The sequence below is a fragment of the Salmo salar genome, chromosome ssa29 (assembly GCF_905237065.1).
Source record: "Salmo salar chromosome ssa29, Ssal_v3.1, whole genome shotgun sequence".
In the NCBI taxonomy this organism is placed as follows: domain Eukaryota; kingdom Metazoa; phylum Chordata; class Actinopteri; order Salmoniformes; family Salmonidae; genus Salmo; species Salmo salar.
In genome coordinates, this window is record NC_059470.1 from 2,625,532 (window position 1) to 2,652,018 (window position 26,487).

General features: G+C 42.1%; 1 protein-coding gene across 2 annotated transcripts; it reads left to right on the forward strand.

The window, feature by feature from the left end:
* Window positions 1–1,062: 1,062 nt before the first annotated feature.
* Window positions 1,063–26,070, forward strand: LOC106590028 (Krueppel-like factor 6). 2 transcript variants are annotated; one of them, XM_045710831.1, is made up of 5 exons: window positions 1,063–1,459; window positions 5,763–6,330; window positions 9,472–9,595; window positions 9,894–9,960; window positions 26,018–26,070. In XM_045710831.1, the coding sequence occupies exons 1-4, from the start codon at window positions 1,358–1,360 to the stop codon at window positions 9,943–9,945; spliced, it is 846 nt and encodes a 281-aa protein (XP_045566787.1). In that variant the 5' UTR covers window positions 1,063–1,357; the 3' UTR covers window positions 9,946–9,960; window positions 26,018–26,070. The 2 variants fall into 2 exon arrangements, with proteins under 2 accessions (XP_045566787.1, XP_014035994.1); XM_014180519.2 differs by lacking the exon at window positions 26,018–26,070 and having other exon boundaries at window positions 1,064–1,459; window positions 9,894–10,513.
* Window positions 26,071–26,487: the final 417 nt, after the last annotated feature.

Genomic DNA, 26,487 nt, shown 5'->3' on the forward strand with positions numbered 1-26,487 from the left:
CACCTGCGCTGGTATCTCTCCGCCTCATTCACCTTTTGCTCGAGTTCAGCCACCTTCTTTTAATTTTACTGGCAGATAACTTCCATTTTCTTCATGTCACTTGAGGGTTTTCACTTCTCCAAAGATAAAGTCAACAGATTTTTTAATGGCCTCAATTTTCATCGTATTCGCCCTAACCATGATCTCCAAGCCATTTGCCCTTTCATCTATCTTTGCTGTCAAAGGCATTACAATATTGTTTTGCATCTCAAGAAGTGACATACCCTCTTGGCCTCTCATCTTTTTCCCCTGGGGCTTGACTGGAGTGCAGGGGTCATAAGGTAACGGCCTGAGCTGGGGACTGGAGGGGCTCAAGTTGTGAGCATTGTTGTCCGTGCTCACCACATTTTCATCACCCATTGCAGTATTTCCCCCCACAGTTACATTCTGAAGAGGAGTATCCAAAATCATACCATCTTTTGTGGTTAATTGTCCATCTGGACGATCTCCATTTCTTTCCTTTGGTTCTGGTCGTGAAAGTTTCCATTAACGTTCGACAAGCTAGTTTTTGAGCTAGCTAGCTAATCTGGCTATCTAGTGTTGTCGCAAACTTAGTTTTAGAGGTGATTAACTTGCAGAAAGTATACTACATTGAAATGTCTTCAACCAGGAAACATTGTTGCTGCTCAAATGCGCTCTCTGTGGCGAAAACTGCAGAGGCGCAACTCACTGACACTCGAAGAGAGTAGGCAATAACACACACACACACACACACACACACACACACACACACACACACACACACACACACCACTTCTAAAAATAGCTGTCCAATGAATGTAAAGGATATATGAGTCAAATTCACAAATAAAAAAATTGACAGGAACAAATTATGTCAGGAAACGATTATGATTGGTTGTGATATTTTAGGTGGAGTTCGTTTTGCATGGTCCGGTGGCCCGTGTGATGGCGCTTACACTTAAGGACCAATGTAATGGTCTAAAATATCAAACTCCGCTCACCCGGGGCATCGTGCCATGCAAAACGAATTTGAGCATATGCGCTCGGGCAAACTGATTCGAGTTCCATTCGTTAACATTCCAAAAGCGTAACATTGTCACGAGGTGTTGGGTAAATTACTAGGTTTGAATACGGAAGTTACATGTTACTGGCTTTGCGTTTAGTTCAGCGCTTGTATATAGTGTAACTTCAACACCAGCGAGGAACAGTCGTCTGTCAACGGGGCAGCGAAACGTGCAGTGCACTTTATATGTGCAAGTAAAACAAGGATCTTACTTGCCTGTTCGAGATTGACCAACATTTTTAACATATTGATCTTGTTGAATCGCAGGTTTTTTGCCCACATTTCGGATTTGAAATGGATGTTCTACCCATGTGCAGCATTTTTCACGAACTTCAGATTGTACACGACACGGGCTACTTTTCAGCCTTACCATCACTGGAGGAATATTGGCAGCAGGTAGCCTAATATTATTTCTTATAACTTGAAACTGTTGATTTAACAGCTGTATCAATTAATACTTTATCTTATGAATGCACTTTGACTGTATTCAAATGTCCTCTATTAGTCTGTGGTCAAACAGTTGCCCATGCATTCATTTTCTTTCTTCAGTTTTACACAAAATGTATATTTTTGTCAACTTGTCAGTAGTTCAAACATGCAGATTTCCATGTCCATCTGGATGTGTCAAATTCGAACTCTCAGCGTGCGTGAAAGCCCTAGAACATGGTTTCCCAAACTTGGTCTTGGGCCCCCGTGCACGTTTTGATATTTGCCCAGGTACTACTACACAGCTGATTCAAATAACTAACTCTTTAGCAAGTTTTTGATTATTTGAATCAACTGTGTAGCGCTAGGGCAAATACCAAAACGTGCACGGGGCCCAAGACCAAGTTTGGGAAACCATGGTCTTGTCTAGAACATGTAAAAAATAACCAAGCATAGTCTATTTCTTATTTATATGGACATCTCTGAATGGAGGCCCAACCAGCCTCACCGGTTAGCCACAGATGCAAAAGATATGGCGTTTTATACAGCTTGTTGATTCGAAGGAGACCATTGCTACCAGTCAATGTATGGCACAAGTCTTGTTCAGTGTGGCAATGTTTGACATCTCGGGAGTCTGCATTGTAATTAATGGGACGTGACTAGTATCTGGTAGGGTAGCCTAGTGGTTTGATATTTTCTTTAAGATCTTGCATGTGCAAGCCTTTATGAATCAAAGAAATGAACTCGAAAGCAATTCTTTGGTTCAAGTAGCTTAATAATGGAGATGTCAAGTCAAAATGCTGTGGAGCTGACCTCGTTCGTAAGTGGATGTTTTGTTGCTGCAAAGTAGCCTAACCAGAATATAGCCAGCCTAAAATGTATTCATTTAATTTTGACAATGTATATAATTTACACCAATAGTCTTGCATAACAGACCCCAATTTTAATCTTAATCATATGTGATTGAAATTGATGCAAGTAGTTTCCTAACATGCTGACCAGACCGCACGTGTGAGGCTTACGTTGATTGTGTCCACCCACACCAGACGATGAGGACAGCAGGTTGAAATATCAAAACGAACTCTGAACCAACTATATTCATTTGGGGACAGGTCAAAAAACAAACATTTATCCATTCAATCTGTGCAATCTAGCTAGCTAGCTTGCAGTTGTTAGCGAAAGTTACTCACATAGTATGTCATCCGTATAAACCACATTTTATCACATTCAAATGTTCTATTAACACAAATAAATGGGTATATTTTACGCTATAAATCCATGATGTTACCACTTCCTTTCCCCTGGCCAGAGGGGATCAGAGGACATAGGCTTCTCTAGGATACCTAAAACTGTGGTTATCAGTAGGCTATAGTTCAGATTGAAACACCGATTAATTGTGCACAAGTTTACATAAGGCAAATCAGTCTAAACAACAGTACTTTCTCCCGGTTTTCAATGCTTTTGTGTAAAAAAAATTATTAAACTAAATCAAGTGCTGTTGCAAATGCCATCTCGCCATACATTTGCCAGCAGCCCTGCTGTGCTGATCTCTGCAACATGGATAGATTGAAATCGCCACACAATGCTACAAATGAAGAAACACATATCCTATGTGTGTTATCGAAACATTTTTTATATAGTATTGACGGGAATGGACTTCCATTAATTTATAACTTTTTTTTTTTCAAAATAATTGAAAAGGTATTTTGCTTATAAAAACCATAGTCTGATCTCTCACTCAATAATACTGACCATAAGGTTTATTCCTCTGAAACACGTTGCATTAATTTGCATGTCGATCAGTGTATTTCAGTATGCTTATATCCAAACTGTATCAAATGTCAGCAGTGACCAATTCCTGTGCACATGAGTAGGTACTAATGCAACTTGAAATGATTGGCTAAGATTGTGGAAGGGGCAGTAATGCCCTTTGCTTAGGGCAGATTATTTATTTTCAGCTGTTCTTGTCAAACCTACATCCTGCTATACCTCCAAGCAGATGACCCTGCTTTTAATGAATCTTCAAGATCTAGGATCAAATCTGAATATATTTATAACGAATGGAGAACTGAATGACTGCATTCTGGGGGGAAGGAAGATGCATAAGTCTTGGGGATGTTTGAACTTGTGAGGCTTTGGTTTACCCAGCTGTTCTACCCTGTGAGCCAAAAATAAACAAGTAGCACAACTATGATGTCATAAGACATCAATGCTGTTGCTACTACTGCTTTTGTTGGTGGTCTGGTAGATGTCTGAAATGCAATGCACCTTGTGATCTTTTCTATTAACCTCTTAGGGCTAGGGGGCAGTATTTACACCGCCGGATAAAAAACGTACCCGATTTAATCTGGTTACTACTCCTACCCAGTAACTAGAATATGCATATACTTATTAGATATGGATAGAAAACGCCCTAAAGTTTCTAAAACTGTTTGCATGGTGTCTGTGAGTATAACTGAACTCATATGGCAGGCAAAAACCTGAGATTCCTTTACAGGAAGTGGCCTGTCTGACCATTTATTGGCTTTCTTTGACATCTCTTTCTAAAACAAAGGATCTCTGCGGTAACGTGACACTTCCCACGGCTCCCATAGGCTCTCAGAGCCCGGGAAAAAGCTGAATGTCGTCATTCCAGCCCCAGGCTGAAACACATTATCGCCTTTGTCAAGTGGCCGATCAGGGGACATTGGGCTTAGGCGCATGCACTGGTCGCCCCCGTCTTTTTTTCCTCTATTTACCGAAACGCAGATTCCCGGTCAGAATATTATCGCTTTCTTACCAGATAAATTGCATAAAAATTGATTTTTAACCTGTTAGGGCTAGGGGGCAGTATTGACACGGCTGGATAAAAAACGTACCCGATTTAAATCTGGTTACTATTCCTGCCCAGTAACTAGTTTCTAAAACTGTTTGAATGGTGTCTGTGAGTATAACAGAACTCATATGGCAGGCAAAAACCTGAGAAGATTTCATGCAGGAAGTGGCCTGTCTGACAAGGTGTCGTTCTTCTTGTCTCTGTTTATTGAAGAGTGAGGATCTTAGCTGTAACGTGACACTTCCTACGGCTGCCATAGGCTCTCAGAAGGCGGCAAAAAGCTGAATCGTGGCTTTGCAGGCTCTGGCTGAAACAAAGTAGCGCGTTTGGGTAGTGGCTGGTTACAGTACTGTGAGACTCAGGCTCGTGCCCGCGTCGACCGAAAGCTTTCTTTTCCTTTGTCTGTTTACCAAAAAGGATATTCACGGTCGGAATATGATCGCTTTTTTACGAGAAAAATGGCATAAAAATTGATTTTAAACAGCGGTTGACATGCTTCGAAGTACGGTAATGGAATATTTCTATTTTTTTTTTTTTTTTGGTCACGAATTGCGCCATGCTCGCGACCCTGATTTACCATTTCGGATAGTGTCTAGAACGCACAAACAAAACGCCGCTGTTTGGATATAACGATGGATTATTTGGGACCAAACCAACATTTGTTATTGAAGTAGAAGTCCTGGGAGTGCAGTCTGACGAAGAACAGCAAAGGTAATAACATTTTTGTTATAGTAAATCTGATTTTGGTGAAGGCTGAACTTGCTGGGTGTCTAAATAGCTAGCCTGTGATGCCTGGGCTATGTACTTAGAATATTGCAAAATGTGCTTTCACCAAAAAGCTATTTTAAAATCGGACATATCGAGTGCATAGAGGAGTTCTGTATCTATAATTCTTAAAATAATTGTTATGCTTTTTGTGAACGTTTATCGTGAGTAAATTGTTAGTAAATTCCCCGGAAGTTTGCGGGGGGTATGCTAGTTCTGAATGTCACATGCTAATGTAAAAAGCTGTTTTTTGATATAAATATGAACTTGATTGAACGAAACATGCATGTATTGTATAACATAATGTCCTAGGGTTGTCATCTGATGAAGATCATCAAAGGTTAGTGCTGCATTTAGCTGTGGTTTGGGTTTATGTGACATTATATGCTAGCTTGAAAAATGGGTGTCTGATTATTTCTGGCTGGGTACTCTGCTGACATAATCTAATGTTTTGCTTTCGTTGTAAAGCCTTTTTGAAATCGGACAGTGTGGTTAGATAAAGGACAGTCTTGTCTTTAAAATGGTGTAAAATAGTTAAATGTTTGAGAAATTGAAGTAATAGCATTTTTAAGGTATTTAAATATCGCGCCACGGGATTAAACTGGCTGTTGCGTAGGTGGGACGATTTGGTGCCACCTACCCTAGAGAGGTTAATGCATTCTAATCATGTGTTTTTGTTTGTTCCTCAACCAGACATGCTTGGAGTTGGAACGGTATCTACAGAGCGAGCCTTACGTCTCAACAACGTCCAATATCAAGTTCAAGACGCACGAGCATGACCTGTGGAGCAAGCTGATCCTGGCCTGTGGGGATGAAGCGATTGACTCCGACTCAAAGATCCCTCTGGTCAAAGAGGACAATCAGGATAGCCCAATCTTGCAAACCAAAAGTGTAAACTCTGACGCCAACAGCGAAGCATCAGACAGTTCTGGGGAGCTCACGCAACCACACAATTTTACCTCAAACCCAATGGCCTGTTCTGGACCTTTTAGCACTTGTATCATTAGCACTCCACCATCCTCCCCAGAGGTCAGCTCGGAACCCAGCATCTCACAAGGCTGGGGAAGCGTACACACGGAATTGCACTTGCCGGTAGAAATGCAGACAGGCGGCATCGGGAAGAACTCGGGAAAGACTAGGCTGGACAGTGGAGATCCATTGCCGGATGGGAGGAGACAGGTGCACAGGTGTCACTTCAACGGATGCCGCAAGGTTTACACAAAGAGTTCCCACTTAAAAGCACACCAGCGCACTCATACAGGTTGTGAAACACACATTTCGCTATGCTATCACACCGAAAGCCTCTGTCTTTGGTGTTTACATTGTGTTGCATTGCATAACCTTGGGGGGAGAAAACGACAACCTGAGCCAAAGTGACATTGATGGCACAAAGCTTTCTCACTTCAAATCAAATGTTAATTGTCACATGTGCCGAAACAGGTGTAGGTAGACTTTACCGTGAAATGCTTACTTACAAGCCCCTTAACCAACAATGCAGTTCTTGAAATGGAGTAAAGAAAATATTTCCTAAATAAAGTAAAATCAAAATGTAACAAGAAAATTAAATAACAATAAAGAGGCTATATACAGGGGGTACCGATACCGAGTCAATGTGTTGGGGTACAGGGTAGTCAAGCTCTTTGTAAAGTGACTATGCATAGATGACCAGTGAGTAGCAGCAGTGTAAAAAGGGGGGGAGGAGTGGTGTCAATGTAAATAGTTCAGGTGGCCATTTGGGGGTAGAAGCTGTTAAGGAGCCTTTTGGTCCTAGATGTTGCGTTCCGGTAGTGCTTGCCGTGTGGTAGTAGAGAGAAGTCTTGGGTGACTGGAGTCTTTGACAATTTTTTGGGACATTCCTCTGACACTGCAAAGTATATAGGTCCTGGATGTCAGGAAGCTTGGCTCCAGTGATGTACTGGGCCGTACGCACTACCTTCTGTAGTTCCTTGCGGTCAGATGCCGATTAGTTGCCATACCAGACGGTGATGCAACCGGTCAAGATGCTGTCAATGGTGCGGCTGTAGAACCTTTTGAGTATCTGGGGACCCATGCCAAATCTTTTCAGTTTCCTGAGGGGGAAAAGGTGTTGTCGTGCCCTCTTCACAACTGTAAAGGTGTGTTTGGCCCTTGATCGTTTGTTGGTGATGTGGACACCAAGGAACTTGAAGCTCTCAACCTGCTCCACTACAGCCCCATCGACGATAATGGGGGTGTGCTCCATCCTCCTTTTTCTGTAGTCCACAATCATCTCCTTTGTCTTGATCACGTTGAGGGAGAGGTTGTTATCCTGGCACCACACTGCCAGGTCTCTGACCTCCTCCCTATAGGCTGTCTCATTGTTGTCAGGCCTACCACTGTTGTCGTCAGAACTTAATGATGGTGTTGGAGTCATGCTTGGCCATGCAGTCGTGTGTGTGAACAGAGCGTACAGGAGGGGACTAAGCATGCACCCCTGTGGGGCCCCAGTTTTGAAGATCAGCGTGGCAGATGTGTTGTTGCCCACCCTTACCACTTGGGGGAGGCCGTCAGGAAGTCCAGGATCCAGTTGCAGAGGGAGGTGTTTAGTCCTAGGGTCCTTAGCTTAGTGATGCACCTTGTGGGTGCTAACTACAGCTCAGCATTCAATGAACAGCATTCTCACGTAGGTGTTGCTTTTGTCCATGTGGGAAAGGGCAGCGTGGAGTGTGATTGAGATTGCGTCATCTGTTTGGGCGGTATGCAAATTGTAGGGGGTCTAGCGTTTTTGGCATGATGCTATTGATGAGAGCCATGACTAGCTTGCCTTCATTACTATTACACAGAAGTCATGTTATTTAACTGCAAGAAATTGCTATTCTTTATTTCACCAAATGGTATTGTATGTCTTGTTTGTTAGTTGTGTAATGTAATCAAAGTTCCAGATCCAGTTTGTTGCGAGTCCTCATGCAGTCAGTGCCACAGTGCAGTTACTCAGAATATTAGCCACGCATGACTGTGACCTAATCTACCTTGAATGTGTCTGAATGCTGAGGGGAAGGGGAGACGGTCACACTGAAAGGCAGCCACAGTGCATATGGGGATGGAAGGGACTTGGTTTACGGCCCAAATGGCACCCCATTCCCTTTTATAGTGCACTACCTTGACCAGAGCCCTATGGGTCATAGTGCACTATATACAATTTCTCATGGTCAGTCTTTAGGTGCCTTTTGGCGAACTCCAAGTGGGCTGTCATGTGCCTTTTACTGAGGAGTGACTTCCATCTGGTCACTCTACCACAAAGGCCTGATTGGTGGAGTTCTGCAGAGATGGTTGTCCTTCTGAAGTTTCTCCCATCTCTACAGAGGAACTCTGGAGCTCTGTCAGAGTGACCATCGGGTTCTTGGTTCCCTCCTTGACCAAGGCCCTTCTCCCCCGATTGCTCAGTTTGGCCGGGCGGCCAGCTCTAGGAAGAGTCTTGGTGGTTCCGAACATCTTCCATTTAAGAATGATGGAGGCCACAGTGTTCTTGGGGACCTTCAATGCTGCAGACATGTTTTGGTACCCTTCCCCAGATCTGTACCTTGACACAATCCTGTCTCGGAGCTCTAGGACAATTCCTTCGACCTCATGGCTTTGTTTTCTCTGACATGCACTGTCAACGGTGGGGCCTTTTATATAGACAGGTGTGTGCCTTTCCAAATCATGTCCAATCAATTGAATTTACCACAGGTAGACTCCAATCAAGTTGTAGAAACATCTCAAGGATGACCAATGGAAACAGGATGCACCTGGGCTCAATTTCAAGTCTCATAGGGAAGGGTCTGAATACCTATGTAAAGGTATTTCAGTTACGTTTTTTTTCTCGCTTTGTCGTGATTGGGTATGGTGTGTGTAGATTGAGGAAAAACATGTTATCCATTTTTAAAATAAGGCTGTAACGTAACAATGTGGAAAAAGTCAAGGGTTTTGAATACTTTCCGAATGCACTGTAGGTATAGGGAATAGTGCGATTTGGGATACAGCCGTTAGCTATTGCTGTTCAAAACAGATTTAGTTTCAGCATGGGAAAGGGGAGACTGACCATTCCCTATTTTTTGATTAGCAGTGTGAAATTACATGTGTGGCTTTCTCTACGAGCTCGGACTCTTTAAGACTGCAATTACGTCCAACGGATAAGAGGACTTTCTGTGGTCCTAACATGTTTTTGAGTTCTGTAACAGGTTCATTGGAATTAGACTAGATTTATTGTAGTGTCTGAGTAAAGTTGTCTGTCAAGTGATTACCGCCATGTCACTTCCATTCTCTTTACTACCAAAGGTCATTGACTAGAAGAAAGATGACAATTTACAATGACCTTAGCACACAGCATGTTTCACATTGACTGGAGGTTAAAAATTGATTGTACAGTATTGCATTAATTTCACAGTTGATTTTTATTTCATAGGTGAAAAACCATACAGGTGTTCATGGAAGGGCTGCGAGTGGCGATTTGCACGGAGTGATGAGCTAACTAGACACTTCAGGAAGCACACTGGGGCCAAGCCATTTAAATGCAGTCACTGTGAAAGGTAAGCTCCATCACTATGTTCCATCACTATGCTATCTAGAATTGAGACCACCTGCACCTGAGTGTTTACACAATCCCTCTTGATACCATTTACTCAAGTGTGAGTTGTTAGTATGTCTGTTCATTCATTGATGTGAATAGCATTGCATTGTTAACAAGTGCTTCCTGAAAATGCTTAGTCAAATGTGTAATTCTATTCTTAAAATATGTAATTATATTGCCAGCCTGTGTTCATTTGGGATCTGTACTTGTAGTAGTACGCTCCAGTTCACACTTTCCATCTCTCGGTTTGCCTCCAGGTGTTTCTCCAGGTCCGATCACCTTGCCCTCCACATGAAGAGGCACCTCTGAGCGTCGCGGAGCAATGTAAGCCATTTAGTGAAACGAACTAACGCAGCAAAGGGGAATGTCGTCTCATAACCAGTCTCATGGTTGAACTGCCCTTCAGAAGACTGAGCTAGGGGAGCGTGTTCAAGCCAAAGCATGCCATTTTGCACCATACCCAGTGCCTCCGGGATGGACGAACCCCTTGGAGAAAACTAATGACAAAATTATGGAAGGAAGTAGACAATTTAATTGAGGGACTGGAAGGAATGGGAAAGAGAAGTTAAGACAAAAAAAATGAAATTAATGCATTGTATGTGTGGCATGATGTATTGAGGTGGCGCAACTGTCTCCTGGACAACCGATACACTGGTACTTCACAAAAACTAAGGTAAGCATGTGTGGACTGCGAATGTCTGACTGGGTTGACTTGCCAGTGTGCAAAGAGGAGGAAGCAAAGGTCTTATTGTACCGGTGTTTCTGTGGACTGAATGGTATGGGAACAAGTTCTGTTTCCTTGTGGTCGTGAGTACAGGTGTCTGAGGAAAGTGTCTACCTGCCTGTCAAGCAGCAGCGAGACTGAGTTAATTATTTATTTTTTTTAAATTAAAAAATGCTTTTGCCAGAAGCCTTGAGTTGTGGTAGGAGGTGATGTTGTATCCCCTCCATTTAGCAGGGCAGAAACTCCACTATGTGAGCTTTTTTTCTAGTGTTTGGTGCAGTTATTAAATGTGCAATATGTACATAGCTTGTTTTTTATAACACAGCTAATGTGCTTAGAAGTTATAACGCAACAAACTATACTATAACTTCAGTATCATAGACAGGTGTAGCATGGTTCTAGAGTTTATTTGCTTTTCCTGTTATTCCGTAATCAGGACTGCAAATAGATTTCAATAAAACAGCAGCTAAATACGAACAGTTAAATGTTACAATATTGTACATAAAGCTTTTTTTTTTGTATTCAGTACTTTCTTTTGTTGGAGAAATCGCTATTGCCTACTTAACTGACTCATTCATGAAGCTTTTTTTTTTCTCACTCATCTATGCCTTTAGGACTCGATTTTGTATATTCCATCTTTTCTACCTGATAATGCACTATTAATTCACTTAATGGTGTCTTATGTAAGTGACCAAGACTTGTGGTTTGGTTTTCTCCTGGTGGGGGTCACGTTTTATGGGTGATTTGAAAATATTTATTAAGGCTCAATTTCACATGAACTTACTTGCACCGTTCCTTGTTTTCAGAGACAGCTAGGCCTATTAGCCCATATGTAGATTGTGAATAAAGTGTTTGTTTATAGCATGCAGAGTAAAGATCCTCTGTTAGATCATCAGGGTGCTTTTGTTTTGCTATAACCTGTCTATATAGTACATTCAGTCGAATCAGAACAAGACCCATGTAAATAGAATTTAAAGGGATATCTTCAAGTCATCATGTAGAGCACTTTAAACAATGTATTATTAAACAAATGTACAATATGTAGTTCCACATTTTGGTGTTAATTAAAAATGTAGCTCGACGGTAAAAAACAACCTGATGAGACTATAGGGCTAAGTCCGAGATGGCACCCTGTTCCCTTTATAGGGCACTACTTTCAACCAGACCCCTATGTTCGGTGGTCAAAAGTAGTGCACTATATGGAATAGGGTGCCCTTTCAGAGGCACCCTAGCACTAGGGCATGAAGCTTTTGGTTTGTGTAAAGACAAGGTTGACTTGAAGGGAAAGTGATAGTGCTGCGTTCAACAATGTCTGTGCTTTGGGTTTGTAGAGAACTGAGGGACCAGTCTCACTGTACACCAATATCCCCCCCTCCAACCAAGCAAGGGAAAAACCCTAAAGATTTATTGTAATTATCAAGCTCTAGTTGGACAGACCTTACCTTGTATTGCATTACTAATTAATGTTTTGCTGGCATAGAATCTGTTAGACTGCTGATTCTGGGAGTTTGCTATTGGCCCATTTGGGCATTCACATTTTGTTTTAGTCCAAGCAGCTACAGTGTTATCAAAACCAATGGTAAACAAGATTCTGTAAAAGATCAGTCCATCTCTCCCCATTCGAAACTGATTGTTTATGTACACACGGAACTGTTTGACATCTTTCTTCAATGTTATTTGCCCTGTCTATAAACGGTACAATAGGATGTTAATGGATGGGGAATTTAGAGACTAGGATATTTTTTTTGCAGGCTAAGGGACCAAAATAATAATGTTAAAGGATAATTTATTGTAACATGTCATTAAATGTCTAAGGCTAGACTCAAGGATTAAAAATTTAAGTACAACAAAGTACATGGACTTATTCTATTCAATATCATGGACATCCCATGCTGTGGGTGAAAAGGAATTTGTTGCAGCAAGATCAGTGAAGCATGGCCACAATATTTTCAGTACATTCAGAAAGTTTTCAGACCCCTTGACTTTTTCCATATTCTGTTAGGTTATAGCCTTGATCCTAAAATGGATAAAAATCAAACTGCGCAAATGAGGGAGGAGGGCCTTGGTCAGGGAGGTGACCAATAACCTGATGGTCACTCTGACGGAGCTCTAGCGTTCCTCTGTGGAGATGGCAGAACCTTCAGAAGGACAACCATCTCTGCAGCACTCCATCAATCAGGCCAAAACTCATTGCCAAAATCCTGTAGTATCCCATCAAGAAACACTTTTCAATGGTGAATCTCCATTGAACATTTTATTTTAGTCTGAATCTGGATAACGGGCCCAGAGTTTTTCAAATGGAAGCCTGTGGAACTAGCATGGTCCCATCTGCTGTCGCCCTCTACTATTGTTCTAATGTCATACAGAGAGTTGGCTGCTGCAACATACATTTATTAGAAATGTTCTCTGTTAACCAAGTAAAATCTTGTGTAATTTGGTCAGCAGCGTGATTAACTTCTGTGTTCATACCTGTTAGAAATTGAGAGTTCTGGCAAAAACAAAGTCTCTACCCTCGTAAAAGGAAACTCTCAGCCAAAGCACTGCCTTCACCCAATCCTGATACTTCCAAATAACGAAACCCCCCATAATGGGATATACAGTAACTACAGGATATCTGTTCCATGGAGCTATGGCACTCTTGTTGATCCCCTGATGTGTGAAGATAAATGTTATGTCCCCCATTAACAATGCAACAGATGAAGCAGTACCTTTGTCACGCGTATCTACACGCATCCCTAGTCCCTGTGCCTAAGAACACCAAGGCAATCTGCCTAAATGACTACTGACCCATAGCACTCACATCTGTAGGCATGAAGTGCTTTAAAAGGCTGGTCATGGATCACATCAACACCATTATCCCAGGAACCCTAGTATCACCTAATTTGCATACGGCCCCAACAGATCCACAGAAGCAATCTCTATTGCACTCCACACTGCCGTTTCCCACCTGCACAAACACCTTTCACATTTTTTTTTTTGTTTACTAAGGGTTGGTAACAGGCTGATTGGTCGGCTGTTTTGAGCCAGTAAAGGGTGCTTTGCTATTCATTGGTAGTGGACTTGAGGCCACACACTTTCCTTTAGACTTTAAGAGATTGAATATGGGAGTGGCAATATCGTCCACTATCATCCTCAGTAATTTTCCATAGAAATGCCCCGGAGAAGGTTAGTTCTGAAGGATTCATTGCCATAGATATGTACCTGGCTAAAAGGTGAGCCACTTTCATGGCACCAGTTATCCCGAGTTGAATTCGGCTTTGACCAAAGTTACCTCGCTAACCTGATTCGAAGTGTAGGGCTCAGGACAAAGCCCTCTTTGTTGCCGTCTCCTCTGTCCCACCGCTACAGCACTGTGCTCCCAGTTCACCTCCAACAAGCTGATCGCTGCGTTAGTGAATATATATATATATATATACACACACACAGAGGCCGAGGAGACATGCCACTATCTACAAACAATTAACAAACCAATCATAATGAGATGGTAAGGGAGTACAGAATGACGCCAACTCCTTAAGGCGTTTGCAGGCTGTACGATTTTAGCCGTCTTATGCAACGATTTTTGCCGTCTCAGACCAAATGTTCAAGTAGTTGGAAAATTCTTGTTCATAAATGATTGTTGGACATCTTGGCTCTTCAGTGTGACAGGGTCTAGGTCTGTCGAGTAAGTACCAATACGTGCGGTTGTAGACTTCGACAAAGTTCTGGCAGTGTCCGATTCTTTTTGCTTTGATCATGTAGTGTGGCTAGTCTTACGAGCCGAACCTGGTGCCTGACCAACAGGAACATGGCCTGCACTGAGTATGCACATAATAATATGATTATTGTGAATAGTCAGATTAATTTAATAGTTTGTTTAAAACATTTACATGCTGTGCAAGAAAAACAATTTCCCTAATCTTGTTTACATGACACATCTGAAATCAGGCTACCTGATGGGATTTTTATAAATGCCAATCAAAATAAACATTCTACCACAGCAAACATGTTATTTTGGGGAAGCCTATTTGATTCTGAATTAGGACATATCAAATTTGTATGTGAAAACTATTTCTAAGATGCATAGGCCTACTTTGAGTTTTTCCGAACTCTCTTTACTTGCACATAAGCATAGAGAGGCGCAGATCAAATACACCGTTGCAGTTGACGTAGCTTACATCGGCTGACAGCCTCACAAGCTAATCGCAGAATGTGACAAACAAACTGAAGCAAATCGTACAATCTGGCCAGGATGATATCAAGATTTTTATTTGGTAACATTGCACAGTGATGCAGTGGTGACCAGTGCCGTTTAAGATTAGGGAGGATGATTTTTTTTCATGAGCATGGCCTTATTTCTATTACAGCATATTGGATGACTGTCATTCATATTCCAATCACCCAGTTCAATATAACAGTGATAGGTTTAGGCTACTTCATGATACTCAAATGTTTCCTATACCCATCATGAGGTTTCTACAACCTAGCCTATGAGTGACTGTTTACAACAGATTATATTGGACAAATTCAGGCATGTTTATCCCTGTTTTGTTTAGTTTGCTTCCATTTTTAAGAAAGGTTATCCAACAGAATCGACGGAATGAATATATCCCTGATCACACGTAAACACAGTTCACTTTCATAGCAGCCACGTTGTATTCCTTCTCGCATCTATGCGCTCTTGTCCTCTCACCCCTTCCCTTCGCTTGTGGACTTCAATGCACAACACACCAGCTGTATGTGACCAGGTGAAAAAACCTTTCCAAGTCGAACTGCTACACACAGCCTATATCGTTGTCACCATATTAGCTAAAGTAACATCAGCATAGCTAATAGAACTAACGCGTTAGTAAACCCGCTACAATCGTACAATCATGCCGTAACGGGCCCCGGTGACAATAAATTAGTAAAACCTTACCTTGACTTGGAAGAGTTCCAGTGTTGTGTTGGAAAGTCATAGCCAGCCAGCCAACATAGCATCCCTCTGTTTGAGCAGGGTGTTTCAGTGGGCTAAACTAGCTAGCTGCATTTGCTAGCTAAGTAAGTGAAACTGCAAAAAAAAAATCTCTCTCTATTTCTCTCTTGCTTCTCCTTCATTTTGGAAGAAACTAATTTGTTCAAAACTGTTGAACTACTCTCTTTCTGAGTCAACTACTCACCACATTTTATGCACTGCAGTGCTAGTTAGCTGTAGCTTATGCTTTCAGTACTAGATTAATTCTCTGATCCTTTGATTAGTTGGACATGTCAATTCATGCTGCAAGAGCTCTGATAGGTTGGAGGACATCCTCCGGAAGTTGTCATAATTACTGTGTAAGTCTATAGAAGGGGTGAGAACCATGAGCCTCCTAGGTTTTGTATTAAGTCAATTTGCCCAGAGGAGGACGGAAGCTAGCTGTTCTCCGGCTACACCATGGTGCTACCCTAGAGTGCTGTTGAGTATACTGTAGACCTTCTTTGCAAAATAGTTTGTTTTAATCAATTAATTGGTGACGTGATTATGTTTAGTATAGTTCTATCTAAAAAGGAAAACTTTTAAAATGTTTTATAGTTTTTATTTTTATGACATTCACTAAAGAGGATGGTCTTCCCCTTCCTCCTCTGAGGAGCCTTCACTGGTGTGATGTGATTATCAGGAAACTAGGCGTATTTCACAACTCACGACTTCACAGGAGAGACGTTTGAATGAAATGCCTTGAACATGTGAACTTTAATGAGACTTAATAACAAACTCATATGCCATGTGTAAATACGAATACAATTGTTAAATTATGAGCCTTGATGGTTAAGCCACAGAAAAAGTTAGCAACCTTCCCACTAGCCATGATTGGCTGAGATAATGAGTGGGCTGGACATGCCGAGAGAAAAGTTCCAATTGGTCTGCCATAGAAGCTCGTCAGTCTGTGTTGGTAATCCTGTCGAACGCGGCTTTTTTAAAATGTATTGTGTAGTGGAGCTGCATAAGTGTGGCTCTCCACTTTCTGGAGGATCAAGTTTTGAAATCAGTGGAATTAGAGTATGATAGCTAAAGAGATGGAGGAAACACCTGTCTTCGGATTACATCTTCAAACTAAGGGCAACCATGGCATTCCTGACAGGGAGACTCGTCCATGTACAATGATGTATACAGTTAAGATAATCTAGCGTTAGCTAGCTAACGTTACATTTTCAGATATTACATGTTTTCTAATTTCGACAAAGTGGTTTCATTTCAAGCTAAAGTGTACTGTTAGCTAGCTAGCTAACGTTAGCTGGCTGGCTTCCTAGCTAGGTACATTGTTTACCTAGCTAGCAAGCTATACTGTATGTCTTAAGCTAAAGTGTACTGTTAGCTAGCTAACGTTAGCTGGCTGGCTACCTAGCTGACATTATTAATCATTTCCCAGAGCCGTGTGCTGTACTAGTTAGAGCCTAATGTTAGCTAGCTAATGTTGAACATGGTTGGTTAGCTCCCAGCAGTGTGGCATTGTTGGCACTGTTTATTGTTTAACTAGCTAACATTGGCTGGCTGGCTCGTTAGCTAACGTTACGTGTGTACAACACCTGTTGAATATGGCCGGTGTCAGTAAACGTCTGCAAAAAAGCATAATGAAATTGTTGCCAGCAGAGCTGGTTAGGCTGTTTTCATGTTGTCCAGAGCTAAACAAATCCTCGGCCAGAGCATCAAGTGTGCGCTTCGAGAGCGAAAAGATATCGGTGGAGCTAATTTAGGGTGAGGGTGTGAACGATGCTGATGTGTGAAGACGACGAAGAGCTCTTCACTAGATAGCAAAACATTCAAAGGCGATTTTCTCAAAAGTGAGTTTACAAGTTGATCGACTTTCAAAGCAGAATTACTTTCCCATTGTTCCTCAAATGCAGTGTATGAAACACCATTTTGTAGCTCAAAGTCTCTACTTTTATATAACGCATATATTTTGCTACATAAGACCGAATCCAGGTGGTAGAGTTGTACTGTAGCATTAGGTCATAAAGACGGAGACATGCTCACCTCTATTGTGCCTTGTTGTACCTCTACCTTGCAAAGAATGTTTTTCTTTTCTGGTGCCCACTCCTGAAAGAGGTTTTTAGACTCCATTGAACAACAAGGCAGACCAGTCCAGTATATTATCATCCAGCAGTCTCTAATAATGGTCCCATTGTTGGACCATACACTACTGTTATACAGTCTGCTACATTAGCTTGTAACACTGTTCACTACATTAGACAAATTCTCAGAATAACAAAGGGGCTGAAGTCTATATCCTGCTATATTACAGTACACTCCATTACGCCCCATTAACTTTCCTTAGCCCGCTGTGTGTGTGTGTTGTTGCGTTGCGTTGCACCTGGAACTGAGGCCAGTCAGTTTGAATGCCCAAGGTGTGTGTTCTTCCACCAGTGCAGTTTGTCCTTGTCACTGATGGCCATGAGAGTGTTGTGGAGCTCATTATACACACTTGGAGGGAGAAGGAGGAGAGAGAAAGATAGAAAGGGGAGGGAGAGAGGGGGGAATGAGATATCAGGGCATGACAGAAATGATCAGCGAGAGATGAAATATAGACCACCCACATCCACCCTCCTAGTAACAGTCTGACTGCTGGTGTAGCCTAAGGTGCTTCCTCAATTAAAAGTTTTGAGCTTATTCCGCAATACTTTGCGGTAGATGGTGGCAGATAGTGATAAATTGCGTAATTCTGTCATTGCGCCTTTTGTAAATGAATGGAGGTGTGAATGTTTCCGTCTGAGAGTCTCTTCCCTCTGGCACTAGAGTCCTGCATCAGGTAACAACCCAAAAATTGCTTGTGGGTGGTACCGGAGTTGAGAGAGAGAGAGAACTTGGGTAAATACAATGGCGCAAATACAATTACACTTGACATGTGGACTAACGATTTCAATAAAATAGGCACAGTAGGCTTTTGGATTCTCTCCCTTTAAACACAGAAAGAAATAATTCTAAATAACAAAGTGCCTTTATTTACCATCGTGTGAAAAAGTGATTAGCCCCTCTTTATGAAGTGAGTTTCTGAAACACGGAGCCCTTCTTTGCTGATGTGAAGAAAAAACTGAATGAAAGTGTCCAGCAAGGGTAGGGAGGGGAAAAGTTTGCCCATATTTTCAAGACCTGAGCTAATTCATTTATTTATGAAATGTACTAGTTTATTTAGGCAATTTAATTTATTAGTTTAAGCTTGGCCTATTTAGTAGTCTATTTTGCAGTATTAAGCTATATTTGTCAGCATAAAGCTGAGTGACTCACTCATTTGTGGATTTGGATAAAAATAAATGGGCACCAACATTCTTTCTGATCATCTTAATAAAGAAATGTTTTGACCAAGTTAATGTGTTCACTTGTTTGTGACATTGTGGTTACAATGAAGAATGGAAAGAAAATTAATCATAATGAATAATCTGATGCGTGTTGCAAGTTTGTCATTTTTCCTTTTTTGGGGGAAAATTTATTTCAAATATTTAATTTGACAATACAAGACACAACTACATCACACCTGGCCAGACCCACACCCGCCACATTACATTTTGGTAATTTAGCAGACGCTCTTATGCAGAGTGACTTACATTTTCTCATACTGGTACCCTGCGAGAATGCAACCCACAACCCTGGCATTGCAAGCGTGATGCTCTACCAACTGAGCAACATGTGGCAAAAGGCTTCAAACTGCACCATTTAGTTTTTCTCTGTCGCCCACGTACGTTATTTTTTAAATGTAATTTTTTTACTCCTTTTTCTCCCTTATTTCGTGGTATCCAATTGGAAGTTAGTCTTGTCTCATCGCTGCAACTCCCGTACCGACTCGGGAGAGGCGAAGGTCGAGAACCGTGCGTCCTCCGAAGCACAACCCAACTGCTTCTTGACACAATACCCACTTAACCCAGAAGCCAGCCACACCAATGTGTCGGAGGAAATGCCATATACCTGGCCACTGTGTCAGTGTGCATGCACCCGGCCCACCACAGGAGTCGCTAGAGCACGATGGGACAAATGCATCCCTGTCGGCCAAACACTGCCCTAACCTGGACGACACTGGGCCAATTGCACTGCCCCATGGGTCTCCCGGTCGCAGCCTGCTGCAACAGAGCCTGGACTCGAACCAGGATCTCTAGTGGCACAGCTGGCACTGCGATGCAGTGCCTTAGACCACTGCGCCACTCACTTTCAGCATTTGGATAATACAACATTTAAAGGTTGATTTTGGTTGATTTTCAGTATATGTTTTTTGAAGATGATTGAGAAGAGAAGTATTGTCCAACCCATAGGATATCACACTGCACCCTTCTATTTTCTGAATGAAGGATCATATTGTGTTCCAAGAGTCGATCTGTTACCCAACAAAATAAAATACATTTATTAAACCTAATTGTTTTTGACTACAGAAGGTAGGCTATTATTCCTCTTCCTGCATTAAGTTGTCTGCATGTTGATTCAACATTTGGCTAAAAAGAAACCATGCCATTAATTAAGAAGGATACATTTTTATTTTCACAATGCAATGCGGCATATTGACAACTCAAATCGCTTTAAAGCGTCTTCTAATATTAGAGAACAAATAAATATACTAAAACAATAACTTCAAAACAGTCCATCACTGGATTTCTTCAAATTGCTTTGCACGAAAAGGATGTCATCCACCGTGCCTGGTCACAGGCTCACAGCTGGCCTCTCTCTGAAATCACAAATCAATCTGTAAGTGATGCTCTATCCTTTGGAACCATTGGATAGAGGAAAACAACAATATCCACAAGTGTTCTTTCACAATAGCTGGTCTTATGTTATCTGCAGTTTTGAGCTGCACTGTCCCACTCCATGGTAGATAACACCCACTCTTTGTTTATGTAATGGGCTTTAAGGCAAAAGTGTCCTATCTTTTGAAAATTGTCAGTCCACATGTCAATTGTAGTTGCGCCATTGTATTTACCCAAGTTCTCTCTCAACTCGGACCACATGCCACCTTATTTTTTTTGCCCGATGCAGAACTCTAGTGCCAGAGGAGAGAGATTCTGGGACTGAAACATTCACACCTTAATTAATTTACAAAAGGATAGTCTAATAGCTCAGATGGGTGTGAAAAAATCCCCCAAATTGTGCCACAGTTTAGACTACCAATAGATGTAGCCTAATGGCCAAAAAGGGCAAACTTGCAATGTATTCAAGGTTAAGTCCTCTAAGGTGTTACATTTCTAACTCAATATCACAGACCTGATTTGCCCAAATGAAAAATGCATCAACCCCTATATCAATATATTATAATTACATAACAATTCAAACATTACATTACATTTACATTTAAGTCATTTAGCAGACGCTCTTATCCAGAGCGACTTACAAAATGGTGCATTCACCTTATGATATCCAGTGGAACAACCACTTTACAATAGTGCATCTAAATCTTTTAAGGGGGGGGTTAGAAGGATTACTTTATCCTATCCTAGGAATTCCTTAAAGAGGTGGGGTTTCAGGTGTCTCCGGAAGGTGGTGATTGACTCCGCTGTCCTGGCGTCGTGAGGGAGCTTGTTCCACCATTGGGGTGCCAGAGCAGCGAACAGTTTTGACTGGGCTGAGCGGGAACTGTGCTTCCTCAGAGGTAGGGGGGCCAGCAGGCCAGTGGTGGATGAACGCAGTGCCCTTGTTTGGGTGTAGGGCCTGATCAGAGCCTGAAGGTATGGAGGTGCCGTTCCCTTCACAGCTCCGTAGGCAATCAAACGAAATGAGGTGTAGCAATAGAGACCGCATATGCTAAAGACAATCAGAAAGAACGTGGCTTTAACTCTGCATTATAATATAACTTATTTTGAACAAAAGCCAGGAATGAGTGAGTCACTCAGCCCTATGCTTCTGTTCCTGCTTGTTGCCTATTTGAGTGTTTGTTTAATATCCTACTGATTCTGTGATCAAATCAAAATGTATTTGTCACATGCGCCGAACACAACAGGTATTCACCTTACAGTGAAATGCTTACTTACAAGCCCTTAACCAACAACGCTGTTAAGAAAAATACGTTTAAAAAAAATACAAAATAAAGTAACAAATAGTTAAAGAGCAGCAGTAAAATAACAATAGCGACGCTATATACAGGGGGTACTGGTACAGAGTCAGTGTGCGGGGGCACCAATTAGTTGAGGTAATGTGTACATGTGGGTAGAGTAATTAAAGTGACTATGCATAGAAGGACAAGAATATACTGATGGGTTTCTGAAGAAAGTTATTTGTTTCTGGCCATTTTGAGCCTGTAATCGAACCCACAAATACTGATGCTCCAGATACTCAACTAGTCTAAAGAAGGGCAGTTTTATTGCTTCTTTAATCCGGACAACAGTTTTCAGCTGTGCTAACATAATTGTAAAAGGGTTTTCTAATTATCAATTAGCCTTCTAGAATTATAAACTTGGATTAGCTAACACGACGTGCCATTGGAACACAGGAGTGATGGTTGCTGATAATGGGCCTCTGTACACCTATGTAGATATTCCATAAAAAATCTGGCGATACAGCTACAATAGTCATTTACAACATTAACAATGTCTACACTGTATTTCTGATCAATTTGATATTTTAATGGACACTTTTTTTCTTTTCAAAAACAAGGACATTTCTAAGTGACCCCAAACTTTTGAACGGTAGTGTATATATGTGGGTAGAGTTATTAAAGTGACTATGCATAGATAATAACAGAGAGTAGCAGCAGAGTAAAAGAGGGGGCAGGGGGCAATGCAAGTAGTCTGGGTAGCCATTTGATTAGATCTTCAGTAGTGTTATGGCTTGGGTGTAGAATCTGTTTAGAAGCCTCTTGGACCTAGACTTGGTGCTCTGGTACCACTTGCCGTGCGGTAGCAGAGAGAACAGTCTATGACTAGGGTGGCTGGAGTCTTTGACAATTTGTAGGGCCTTCCTCTGACACCGCCTGGTATAGATGTCCTGGATGGCAGGAAGCTTGGCCCCAGTGATGTACTGGGCCGTACGCACTACCCTCTGTAGTGCCTTGCGGTCGGAGGCCAAGCAGTTGGTTGCATCACTGCCTGGTATGGCAGTCAGGATGCTCTCGATTGTGCAGCTGTTGAACCTTTTGAGGATCTGAGGACCCATGCCAAATCTTTTCAGTGTCCTGAGGGGGAATAGGTTTTGTCGTGCCCTCCTCACGACTTTCTTGGTGTGCTTGGATCATGTTAGTTTGTTGGTGATGTGGACACCAAGGAACTTAAAGCTCTCAACCTGCTCCACTTCATCCCTCTTTTTCCTATAGTCCACAAGCATCTCCTTTGTCTTGATCACTTTGAGGGAGAGGTTGTTGTCCTGACACCACACGGCCAGGTCTCTGACCTCCTTATATGCCGTCTCGTCGTTGTTGGTGATCAGGCCTATCTCTATCACCAAGCCTCATGCAACCGCAAAATGTTGGAAAAAGCAATTTCCCAAATCTTGCTGTTTTTAAACTTTGCTATGTTGTATAAAAGGCTTTACAATTTGGTTTAATTAGAACAGACTCTCTGGTATTACTTATAATTTAGTGTTTACACTGTTCCAAATGGGCAGAAACATAATTTGATCTAACAGCACCTGTTTGTCATGCAACAGTATATCATGCGCTTTGACAATGATTTTACATGAGGCCTTATTCACATGATATGCCTAAAATACTAATATCCATTATGCTAATAATCAAAATGTTCCTTTTAATTATTTAATTAACTACAGTGCATTTGGAAAGTCTTCACTTGTTGGACAAGTCTTCACTTGTCCAACATGTCTCTGGACCTACTCACTGCCACAGTCATACTCTGGACCTAGTTTTGTCCCATGGAATAAATGTTGTGGATCTAAATGTTTTTCCTCATAATCCTGGACTATCGGACCACCATTTTATTACGTTTGCAATTGCAACAAATAATCTGCTCAGACCCCAACCAAGGAGCATTAAAAGTCGTGCTATAAATTCTCAGACAACCCAAAGATTCCTTGATGCCCTTCCAGACTGCCTCTGCCTACCCAAGGACGTCAGAGGACAAAAATCAGTTAACCACCTAACCGAGGAACTCAATTTAACCTTGCGCAATACCCTAGATGCAGTTGCACCCCTAAAAACTCAAAACATCTGTCATAAGAAACTAGCTCCCTGGTATACAGAAAATACACGAGCTCTGAAGCAAGCTTCCAGAAAATTGGAACGGAAATGGCGCCACACCAAACTGGTAGTCTTCCGACTAGCTTGGAAAGACAGTACCGTGCAGTATCGAAGAGCCCTTACTGCTGCTCGATCATCCTATTTTTCCAAGTTAATTGAGGAAAATAAGAACAATCCGAAATTTCTTTTTGATACTGTCGCAAAGCTAACTAAAAAGCAGCCTTCGCAAATGGAGGATGGCTTTCACTTCAGCAGTAATACATTTATGAACTTCTCTGAGGAAAAGATCATGATCATTAGAAAGCAAATTACAGACTCCTCTTTAAATCTGGGTATTCCTCCAATGCTCCATTGTCCTGAGTCTACACAACTCTGCCAGGACCTAGGATCAAGGGAGATACTAAAGTGTTTTAGTACTATATCTCTTGACGCAATGATGAAAATAATCATGGCCTCCAAACCCTCAAGCTGCATACTGGACCCTATTCCAACTAAACTACTGAAAGAGCTGCTTCCTGTGCTTGGCCCTCCTATGTTGAACATAATAAACGGCTCTCTATCCACCGGATGTGTACCAAGCTCACTAAAAGTGGCAGTAATAAAGCCTCTCTTGAAAAAGCCGAATCTTGATCCAGAAATTATAAAAAACTATCGGCCTATATCGAATCTTCCATTCCTCTCAAAAATTTTAGAAAAAGCTGTTGCACAGCAACTCACTGCCTTCCTGAAGACAAACAATGTATACGAAACGCTTCAGTCTGGTTTTAGACCCCATCATAGCACTGAGACTGCACTTGTGAAGGTGGTAAATGACCTTTTAATGACGTCAGACCGAGGCTCTGCATCTGTCCTCGTGCTCCTAGATCTTAGTGCCGCTTTTGATACCATCGATCACCACATTCTTTTGGAGAGATTGGAAACCCAAATTGGTCTACATGGACAAGTTCTGGCCTGGTTTAGATCTTATCTGTCGGAAAGATATCAGTTTGTCTCTGTGAATGGTTTGTCTTCTGACAAATCAATTGTAAATTTCGGTGTTCCTAAAGGTTCCGTTTTAGGACCACTATTGTTTTCATTATATATTTTACCTCTTGGGGATGTCATTCGAAAACATAATGTTAAATTTCACTGCTATGCGGACGACACACAGCTGTACATTTCAATGAAACATGGTGAAGCCCCAAAATTGCCCTCGCTAGAAGCCTGTGTTTCAGACATAAAGAAGTGGATGGCTGCAAACTTTCTACTTTTAAACTCGGACAAAACAGAGATGCTTGTTCTAGGTCCCAAGAAACAAAGAGATCTTCTGTTGAATCTGACAATTAATCTGGATGGTTGTACAGTCGTCTCAAATAAAACTGTGAAGGACCTCGGCGTTACTCTGGACCCTGATCTCTCTTTTGAAGAACATATCAAGACTGTTTCAAGGACAGCTTTTTTCCATCTACGTAACATTGCAAAAATCAGACATTTTCTATCCAAAAATGACGCAGAAAAATTAATCCATGCTTTTGTTACTTCTAGGCTGGACTACTGCAATGCTCTACTTTCCGGCTACCCGGATAAAGCACTAAATAAACTTCAGTTAGTGCTAAATACGGCTGCTAGAATCCTGACTAGAACCAAAAAATTTGATCATATTACTCCAGTGCTAGCCTCCCTACACTGGCTTCCTGTTAAGGCAAGGGCTGATTTCAAGGTTTTACTGCTAACCTACAAAGCATTACATGGGCTTGCTCCTACCTATCTTTCCGATTTGGTCCTGCCGTACATACCTACACGTACGCTACGGTCACAAGACGCAGGCCTCCTAATTGTCCCTAGAATTTCTAAGCAAACGGCTGGAGGTAGGGCTTTCTCCTATAGAGCTCCATTTTTATGGAATGGTCTGCCTACCAATGTGAGAGACGCAGACTCAGTCTCAACCTTTAAGTCTTTACTGAAGACTTATCTCTTCAGTAGGTCCTATGATTAAGTATATTCTGGCCCAGGAGTGTGAAGGTGAACGGAAAGGCTGGAGCAACGAACCGCCCTTGCTGTCTCTGCCTTGCCGGTTCCCCTCTTTCCACTGGGATTCTCTGCCTCTAACCCTTTTACAGGGGCTGAGTCACTGGCCTACTGGTGTTCTTCCATGCCGTCCATGGGAGGGGTGCGTCACTTGAGTGGGTTGAGTCACTGACGTGGTCTTCCTGTCTGGGTTGGCGCCCCCCCTTGGGTTGTGCCATGGCGGAGATTGTTGTGGGCTATACTCGGCCTTGTCTTAGGACGGTAAGTTGGTGGTTGGAGACATCCCTCTAGTGGTGTGGGGGCTGTGCTTTGGCAAAGTGGGTGGGGTTATATCCTGCCTGTTTGGCCCTGTCCGGGGGTATCATCGGATGGGGCCACAGTGTCTTCTGATCCCTCCTGTCTCAGCCTCCAGTATTTAGGCTGCAGTAGTTTGTGTCGGGGGGCTAGGGTCAGTCTGTTACATCTGGAGTATTTCTCTTGTCTTATCCGGTGTCCTGTGTGAATTTAAATATGCTCCCTCTAATTCTCTTTCTCTCTTTCTGTCTTTCTCTCGGAGGACCTGAGCCCTAGGACCATGCCTCAGGACTACCTGGTATGATGACTCCTTGCTGTCCCCAGTCCACCTGGCCGTGCTGCTGCTCCAGTTTCAACTGTTCTGCCTGCGGCTATGGAACCCTGACCTGTTCACCGGACGTGCTTGTTGCACCCTCGACAACTACTATGATTATTATTATTTGACCATGCTGGTCATTTATTAACATTTTAACATCTTGACCATGTTCTGTTATAATATCCACCCTGCACAGCCAGAAGAGGACTGGCCACCCCTCATAGCCTGGTTCCTCTCTAGGTTTCTTCCTAGGTTTTTGGCCTTTCTAGGGAGTTTTTCCTAGCCACCCTGCTTCTTTCACATGCTTTGCTTGCTGTTTGGGGTTTTAGGCTGGGTTTCTGTACAGCACTTTGAGAATATCAGCTGATGTACGAAGGGCTATATAAAAATAAATTTGATTTGATTTTGACTTTTCA